A 9,382-nucleotide genomic window follows, 5' to 3' on the forward strand; every position below is an offset into this window, starting at 1 on the left:
AGCAGATGACAGCTGAACACTGCTCCTTTCCCATGGCTTCCCTGTGAGCTCAAGGGTACCAAACTTCAAGGAATCAGACATATTGGTGGAAATAAGTCCCAATTTCAGAACAACTACAACTTTTGAGGAATAAAGTAAGTTCACTTGGTTTTTTTTTTTGAGGGGGGTGGGGGGTTATTGTTGCAATGTTGATTGAACATCCCCAGATTTTTTTCATTTTTAATTTGGAGACAGGTCTCGCTAAGCTACCCAGCTGGTCTCAAACTTGTGATTTTCCTGCCTCAGTCTCCTGAGTCACTCAGATCACAGTCGTGCCTCACTGGGTTCCCGACCCACAAGTTTCGTTGATTCAATAGCCTTAATTCCTGCTCCCTTCTGTCCCCTAGCCCTTGGCTTATTCTGGCTAACCTAACTTTAACCCCCTTGGTTTTCACAACTCCAGAAAGCATTGGATTTAGGTTTTTGAAACTTTTTCTTGGTAGCAGAATAAAGGGTATGGAGGGTGCCAGGCTAGGCAAAGACAAAAGCAAAAAAATAAAAATAAATAAATAAATAAATAAATAAAATGGTAGGGTGGGGGTTAGAGATGGAACTCAGAGGAAGAGTCCCAAGAAGCATGAACATGGTTTCCGCTCACCAGCACCACAGGAAAAAAAATCCAACCCAATTAGGTGAAGGCCAAAAGGCCAGGATAGTGTTCCAAGTCCTTTCTTAAAGAAGCAGAGAAGACCACATAGTTCCTGCCACTGCCCACCTGGCTACATTCCCACCGGAAGTCATCCGCAGCTGTTCCTTCAGTGCCTCACGCTGTTATCATCCCCCAAAACGCAAAAGCAAGCGGAAAGGGACTCGTCTTCGGAGACCCCGCCCACAAAAGGGTACGCTTGCGTGCTCGACGCCGCGGCGGCCATTTTGGCCTCGGGCAGCCGCGCACCCTGAGCCTCACTCTGTGAGATTGAGTGTGGCTCCGCGGCTGCACAGGGATAGCTAGGCCACCTGGCACCCTTTGCCACGGCGGGTGCATGCCCGCGAGACCATGGGCTTCCTTGCCCTTCTGTCTCCAACTAAAACCTATAGCCATTATTCAGATGGCCTATGCTAGCTGCCTGTCCTTTCCCTCCTGGGTGACTCTGGGGAGGCACCTGTTTCCTGATCTGTGGACACTTGAGAACATACGTGTGCAACCTGCCCCATACCTTTTTAAAAATATATTTTTATTAATTATTGATGCACCTTTATTTATTTATATGTGGTGCCGAGAATCCAACCCAGTGCCTTGCACATGCTAGGCAAGCGCTCTACCACTGAGTCACAACCCCAGACCCCTTACCCCCCTTAACTTTAATTTTGGGCATTGATAATAAATTCTCAGCATAAAGCCTGGCACATAGTAACATGTTGAGTATAAGCTCTTCCTGGTTGTAGCAGGTCTTGCAGCAACCATCCGTCCAGCCACTACTGCCCCAGCCTCTGCTTTTTCCTTTCACCACTGATCGTACAGACTATTTAAGCCCTCATGGAGAGGAAAGGGGCTTGGGAAGCCAGCGCCAAGAGGCAAAGAGAAGCAAGTGAAGGTCATGGGTCCTCTTGGACTCACATGTGACAGTTTTGGAAGGGTGTCAGAAACACAGACCAGGGTGCCCAGGACTGAAAAGACTTGGTAGATTTTGGAACATTTCAACGCCCCCATGCTTGTTATTTTTATCACCTCTGACTGCCTCCCTTTAGGGACTCCCATGCAGAATCAGACTCCTAGAATGAAAAAAAGCTCTGTGTGTGTGTGTGGTGTGTCTGTGGCGACATCAGGAAGGGGGAGCTGGGACATTGTGTCCCAGGCAGAACTAACGTGGGGGAGAAGAGCCTTTTGAGCCAGCATAGGCAGCAGGCCCAGGGAGGGAGAGGAATTCAGGCCAGACTTGGGGTGGCCTAGGGAGTCCTCAGTCTTGTGTAGCTGCTATACCTACTCAGTAGTCAAAGGGTCCCTGGCTTCTTAAAGGGGTGAGAAATGACCTGGAACCCAAAGGAATGGGAAGTCCATGGAGAAGGGCCTAGAGTTGGTGGGGAGGGACCAAGGTCTTCTAGTCCACGGGGTGGAGAATAACACCCAATCTCAGAATTCTGGAGGCTTGCTGAGATCTTTTTCAATAATAAGACAGGTACCTGTCAGCATGCTCAGCTTCCTGCACCCCAGCCTGATGGAGAGAGGTAGCAGAGGATACAGAAATACCAGGTGGGGGATTGCACAGTTTATTTCCAAACACAGTCAGAGGACAGGGTGTTAGGTGGCCAGCAGTCTGCATCTGCATCCCCTCTCTGCATTTGGCTTAATCAATAACTTCCCTCCCCTTGTCCCCAAGTCCCTAGGCTGTGCAAGATAGAGAAGGTACTGCCACTGCCTCCAGGAGGAGCCTAGGCAGGCGAGGAGCATGGAGTGTGGGTTGGGGGTGGAGTTCAAGTATTCACAGTTCTCCCATTCAGATTACACTATGCCCAGGCCATGAGGCAATTCCAGCTTCAGGATGGCTCCTGATGATAAAGACCCTCTCCCACTCAGACACTGCCTCTGAGCTCTCCTTTTTCTTAAAATAAACCAAGCCCTAGGCCCTGCAACTGGCAAGCAGGGGCCTCAGCACACCTGCTTACCCAGGAACCCAAGGGAGGGTCTTTACGTGTAGTGACTGGATTGGAAGCAAGTGGTTTCAGGTGAGGGGAAGGGGAAGAACTGAGAGGACCTGGGGGTGAGTGGGTGGCAGGCTTGGAGGGTCCTGATGGATATGTTCAGAACATTCTAGTCTGCACTGCCACCTCCAATCCCACCTCTGCCTCACACCCCAGGCCCAAAATCCCTGAGAGTCCAACCACAAGGCCAACATGGAGTGGGGGAGTGGGAGCAGGAGGGGAGCTGAGCAGGTCCTTGACCCCCTACACCAACCAGTCCTGTTCCTGGGAGCCATGTTTAGGGAGGGCCAGGACTGTGCTCAAGTCCCACCTCTCAGGCTCTGATTTTCCAGAATAGCTGAGTCCTGGGGGCACAGGATTGATCCACTGACCAGCATACCCTAGATATCCTGACCCTGGACAGAGTGGTGGGAAAGGGGATGGGTCCTCCCAAGGGTATATAAAAAGCTAAAACCATTAGAACTTCCTGGGAAGAAGTGGTTCCTAGCCTCTTGCCTCCCTAAGGTATCAATCTCCCCAGCCCCCTAAAGACAGGACTAAGGGGGTCCCAGAGAACTGAGGAAAGAGGCTACAGCCTCTCTCTGACAGGATAGTGCCCAGAGAAGGGGCCCATTAGCACCATGCAATGTTGGGGCACCTGTGTAGCCTGAATGACCTCTGGACGGGGTCCACTGCTGGAATGCCCACTTGCTAAAGCTTCTGTACTCTTGGGGGGGAACCCCTGCAGGGGAGAGGGGAGGGAGTTTTGGCTAAAATCCAGTCAGGGGTCCCCACTTGAACCCCAAAGGGCCCCCCAGGAGTCATGACTTGAAGAATCTTCGTACCACAAACTGGCCCAGCAGAACCACAGCCAGAACCACCAGCACATTCCGGATTGGGCCGTTGCCCAAGTCCAGGGCGGCCACCTGCCAGAAGAGACAAGGTGGTCAAAGAGAGGCTGATACCGGGCCCCAGGGCAACCCCAGCAGCAGGAAGGATTGGGTGACCCCCAGGCACTCACCCAACCTCCTCTCTGTGCGATCCACCGGGCAATGCAGCGATGCAACATGAAGTCGGCCACGAAGTGGGTCACCTGGCCCAGGAAGCCTGTCAGGCCATGCCGGTAGACGTGTAAGGCCAGGCGATAGCCAAAGCCCAGGAGAGCCACCACACGGCCCCAGTTGATGCCACTCTCAAACAGGCTGTGAGCAGAGCATGCCACAGGTCAGTGGAGAGCTCCTGAGGGCCCCTTCCACCTGCCCTCCCTCTCCTGCCTCCTTGTACCCCACCCCTCTCCCAGATGGGAAGCTAAATGGCTTAGCTGCGAATCAGGGCCGCAGAGGCTGCCTTAGTCTGGCCTTGATTTGGGAAGGGCCTGGGTCTCTGTGAAAGGAGAAATCTCAGAGGGCATAGGAGCTACTACTGGGGTGGGTGTAGCTTCCCAAGGCTACAGGCCAACAAGGCACAGAAAGGGCAGAGGGTAGATGAGCGGACAGAGGAAGTAGGGAGATTACCTGTGGGTGTTGCTGCTGGCCTGGCAGCCCGAGGGGACAGCAGAGAGAAAACGACAGAAGAGAGATTAGGACAGGTCCCAGAATTACAGCAGCATGGGGGCATGGTGGCTAGACATTTTAGCTCTGAGCACTAATTGTAAGTCTATGACCTACTCGCACCTTTACCACCTTTACATTTTCCTGACACTCCAGGTGCGGTGGTGCACTCCTGTAATCCCAGCGGCTTGGGAAGCTGGGACAGAAGGATTGCAAGTTCAAAGCCAGCTTCGGCAACAGTGAGGTTCTAAGCAACTCAGTGAGACCCTGTCTCTAAATAAAATATAAAGTAGGGCTGGGGATATGGCTCAGTGGTTGAGTTTCCCCTAAAACCAAACCAAACCAAAACCAAACCAAACCAAACCAAAACAAAAAACCAAATTTCCCTGACACTGTTTCCCTAACTTATGTGGAAATGATGGCTGACACTTTGCAAAAGAGGACACTGTTCTAAGTGTATTTTTCCTACTTCAAAGATCAAGAGACTGAGGGGTAGAAGTTTCACAACTGCAGTTAGAGACAAAGCTAGAATGAGGCTGGGTGTGGTGGCACATGCCTGTGATCCTATCAACTCAGGAGGCTGATGTTGGAGAATCACAAGTTCAAGGCCAGACTTAGCAATTTAGTGAGGCCCTCAGCAACTTGGCAAGACCCTGCTTCAAAATAAAAAATAAAAAAGGGCTGGGATGTGGCTCAGTGGTAAAGCTTCCTGGGTTCAATCCCCAGTACCAACACCAAACCAAACCAAAACAAACAAACAAAAAACCACCACCAACAACAAAAAAACTGAGAGTTGAATCAGGATTTTTTTCTTTTTTTGAGGTTCTAAGAATTGAACCCAGGGCCTCACACATACTAAGCAAGCACTCTTCCACTGAGTTTTTGGTGGCTTTGCTCCCTATGTGAGATTGCCTCTTAGGTACCAGATTATTGGGAGCCATTTCCAGGTCCTGGGGGGGGTTTAGTACCTTTAGCATCTCTGGGCCATCCTTAGATGGCCCAAAAGACAAATCTGGAACTCAGAGAGAGAGAGAGAGAGAGAGAGAGAGAGAGAGAGAGAGGCCAAGACCACATGTGAGCTAACAGACACCAGGGACTGTACACATGTCCCCTGACACTGACAAGAAAGAGTGTGCCTGACCATGCTGGGGAGACCATCACATAAGCAGGGTGCAGCACAGTGGTGACGAGACGGCAGAACCGAGTGACAGCCGGGTACCTGGAGGCGATCTTGGTGAAGAGTTCATAGGCATTCGCAGCTGTAGGTTGTAGTTGTTCAAGCATGCTCTGGAACTCAGAGTCGTAGCGCCGGTTGATGTCGTCACCAATCACAGCGAGCTGTCGACCCACCTGCCCCATGGTACTACAGGAGTAGGAGGCAGTGGAAAATGGGCTTATAGCAGAGGGGTTCCACCCAAGGGGCCCTGGCCTTGTGTACCTCTCCTTGGAGGTCCCTGACAGTGTTAGCTGACGTGAAGGCGGGGCTTAGGGATAAGGAGAAGGCATGTGTCAAAAAGGGTGCATGATCTTATATGGGAGTGGGAACCCAAATGAGAAAGGAGTGGTAATGGGAGGAGAGAAGCCCCCCAGGCCTTTCTGGTTCCCAGGACCTACACATAGCCCCATATGAGCCTCTGTCCCCTTAAAGATGTCCCTACGGGGCTAGGGCTTACCTGGTAGGTTCTAGGGCCAAGGCAACCATCTCTGGGTCAGCAGGGGCAGCTGCCCCCTCAGCCTCCTGCTCCTGCCGGTGACGGTAATAAACGTAGCTACGGAAAACCTCCTCCGTGTCCCGGGCTACCTGCTGCTCTGAGATCAAAGCTGGGAGTCAGCAAGGGAAGACTGGACCCTAGCAGTGCATCCTTTGTGGGGGGCTCTGTGTTCCTCAAAGCCATGACTGTCCTCACCCGAGATAGAAATGTTCCCACCCCGGCCCCGTGGTGGACACCTAGTGCTCACTCTGGGGTCCTCTGCTGGTATATTCACTCAGTCCTCACAATCAGCTGGGAAGGGGGAGAGTTCCAGTTTATAGAAACCACAGCAGAGGGTGACCAAGTAATGCATACAAGGTCACACAACTGGACAAGCAGTGGAGCCAGGGAGTAATTCCAGGCACGTGGGCTCCCGAGTTTACCTCTGTGTGCGTGAGGCACCCAGGCCTTGGGGAGAAACAGAATTCCAAGTGGTAGCTTTGGGCCAAGAAAAGTCACAAAGGGAGATAGAGACATGAGACCTGAACCCCAAGTCCAAGGAACAGCCTCTAGTGAGCCTTAAGCTTGGCCTCCCTGCCATCCACTTGGAAGAGAGAAGGCAGGCGGCCATCTTACTTCCTCCCCCAAGTCACAACAATTGCGTTTTCGGTGGACTCCGCTCAGTGATAAGCCAGTTCACTTCCTTATTTCTCCTACTACAGGGATACAACAGCCAGGCCCCATCCTCCTGCCCTCCTCCCTCACCTTCAATCCCGCCCTCTGCGCAGGGAGGGCACTGTGCCCTCTTGCATGCTGGCTCCTGGGCCTCTCCCAACCTCTGGACCTTCCCAGCCCAGGCTCCGCCCACTCAAGCTTGACTCAAGCTCCAACTCCAGCTCCCGCTTTTGAGCCCAAGGGGCCACCAGCCTTGGGCTGGGAGATACTTTCCTCCTTTATTCAAGGAGCTGAGCTGAGGTAGGACCTCAGCCCTTAGTCCTCTCGGCCCTACCCACATCGGCTCCCTCCAGCCTCCAGATAACCCTTGTGTCTACGGGAGTTCATGGTCAAGAAGACCCTTACCAGAATCGGAGGTTGGCTCTCCACATTCCTCACTGGGAGGACCTGGGCCTTGCCCGGATGCCATTTTTCAGGTCTTAGTAGAGGACAGTGTCAGCCTGTGGGAATGGGTGAGAAAAAGCAGAGATAGGTATGGGCTCTGACCAGGGACCCGAGAGAGGCTGCCTCTACCTTGGGTCCCAGCGGTATCTTCCAAGAGGAAAGAGAATTCACTGAATGACTCACTGGCCATCTTTCTAAGGAGATGGGGTCAGAAAGGTGAGGCAGTTGGGGCTGGGAATACAGCTCAACTGGTAGAGTGCCTGCCTCACATGCACAAGTCCAGGGTCCAACCTCCGGCACCACCAAGGAAAAAAAAAAAAGAAAAGAAAAGAAAGGTGAGGCAGTTAGGGAGAGACCAAGGTATCTAGGTATCTGTACTGGCAATCAGGACCTTTTGGAGGGGTAAGGTCACAGCCATGCCCTGGCGGCTCTTGTGTCCCATTTCACATCACTAGTTTCAGAGGTTGAGGTTTCTTTCAGTTACTCCTAGGGCTACCTGCAGGCTCTCCAGCCCACACTACCACATTTGACCCCTCCCAGCCGGTGACCCTTGAAGGCCCTCCTCAAGGGCCCACTTCCCCCTGGCTGGCAGAAACATACTTTTTTTCCAACTCAGGCCTTTCAGCAAACACCTCCTGAGAGCCTGCTGTGTACTCCTACCACTGAAGTATTGAAAACCCACCTACCCCGGTGAGATAAAGCATCACCACCCTCATGGACAGGTGGGAAAAGGAAGGCGAGGTGAGGTTAGTGCCTGAGGCCATACAGCTAGTCGGGGCAGGTCAGGACAGTTATCTGATCTCCAGGAGTGCACACACCATTTATCTTCTCTTCCAGTTTGTGGATTTGGGATTTCAGAGGGTGTCCTTTTTCCCGGGGCAGCTCTCTCCATCCGGCAACTCCCTGTCTGTGCCCTCCCCACTCCTGCCCTCAGAAGGACCTCAGGAGTCAGCGTGACACAGCCCCCAACCTGCCTCACACCACGCAACTCTGCCACACACCTGTGCTCTGGTTCCCAGCCCCAGTTTTCCTCTTTGCCCAGTCCGAGCATGGCCTCGATTCCGGCTGAGGGAGTATTTCCTGATTTCAACGGTTTCACTTTCAGTTTGTGGCCCTTCCAGAGCCCCACTTCTTTACAAGTGTCCTCCATCACCCTGGCAGGAAGCGCCCCTCCTCCTGTCCTTGAAGAGGACTCAGCCCCACCCTGTACAAGGGCTGCAGACCCCTACCTGGCCCCAGGCCCACATTCCCTCACTCACCCTCCTTCCGCTTAGGCCTGGGATCATTTTTGAGTTACCTAAGAGCTCCCTGAGAAGAGGTAGCGGAGCACTGACCCACCTGTACACTCAGTTTTTCCTACCTCTACCCTCTTAGGGACAAGGACGAGGCAAAGGCAGACCCTCCCCTCCCCCACCCCTGGGCGCCAGGCCTTGTACAGCTCTTTGCCTGCACACCTCACCCCCCAGCCTCTTCCTAAGATGCTCTTTCCTCTTCTCTGGTCTCCAAAATCTGGTCCCCCTGGGACAGCACTGCCAGGGGATGCTGACGGAATCACCAGATCCCTCTAACTCCTTCCTCCCCAGGGGCTCACTGCTGGAGAGCAGACAGAGTCTCAGAACAGCCCCCAAAGCCCGCGGCCTATGCTCAGCAGGGCCTCCGCCTACCCCCACCATCCCAGTGGCCTAACTTCCCATTCCACCCCCATCTCCTTGGCTTGCTGGGCCTATGAAAGATGTTCCCCAGGAAGATACGCCTGGCCTGGCCCCAGACCCAGTCTAGAGATCCCGGGGCAGCAGAAAGCTCTGTGAAAGTATTATTCCCTACCCTTGACCTTGGCTCTGACCTCCTCTCCCAACCCCCCAGATTGCTAAATTGCCTGGTTCTCTGGCATTCAGGGCCATCCAGGGCCGAGGCTAGAGGGGGAGCTATCTGGGAGAGGGGAGCCAGAGGTAGCCTGTCGCGACCAGACCCCCAGCGGGGCATGGGGACCTGCCTGGGCAAGTCTCGAGACTTCTCCTCCCTACCTGGCTCTCGGTGGGCTCTCTGCCTCATGCTGGGGCTGAAACTTGCAGGATTAGGGAAGATGGAGGGAACTGCCGGCTTACCTGTCCAGTCTCTGGTCCAGAGCCGGAAAGCTCGGCAGGGCCAAGGCCGAAGATACCCAAGGGCTGGTGGCTGCTCCCAGCGGCAGGGTTTTGGGCTCAGCTTCCAGGAACCAGCGTCAGTGCATTCCTGGTGTCAGGATGCAGCTCTTGCTTGTCGTGGTGCGGCCCCAGGGACCCGCGCGGCTCCACCGATCCTAGAGGTGCCGGCAGCACCCAGCTGCAATCAGCTCCCTCTAGAGGAAGTTGCTTGGTGGCCACC

The 9,382-nt window shown here is 53.7% G+C and overlaps 1 protein-coding gene across 2 annotated transcripts; it reads right to left on the minus strand.

Moving 5' to 3' along the window:
- Window positions 1–2,231: 2,231 nt before the first annotated feature.
- Window positions 2,232–9,382, minus strand: Bak1 (BCL2 antagonist/killer 1). Of its 2 annotated transcripts, none has more exons than XM_015487564.2 (6): window positions 9,124–9,382; window positions 6,980–7,074; window positions 5,882–6,017; window positions 5,428–5,571; window positions 3,680–3,860; window positions 2,232–3,584 (listed from the first exon to the last, which is right to left on the minus strand). In XM_015487564.2, the coding sequence occupies exons 2-6, from the start codon at window positions 7,041–7,043 to the stop codon at window positions 3,480–3,482; spliced, it is 630 nt and encodes a 209-aa protein (XP_015343050.1). In that variant the 5' UTR covers window positions 7,044–7,074; window positions 9,124–9,382; the 3' UTR covers window positions 2,232–3,479. The 2 variants fall into 2 exon arrangements, with proteins under 2 accessions (XP_015343050.1, XP_015343051.1); XM_015487565.2 differs by lacking the exon at window positions 9,124–9,382 and adding an exon at window positions 8,020–8,212.

Source organism: Marmota marmota, unplaced genomic scaffold (genome assembly GCF_001458135.2).
Source record: "Marmota marmota marmota unplaced genomic scaffold, marMar, whole genome shotgun sequence".
Taxonomy (NCBI): domain Eukaryota; kingdom Metazoa; phylum Chordata; class Mammalia; order Rodentia; family Sciuridae; genus Marmota; species Marmota marmota.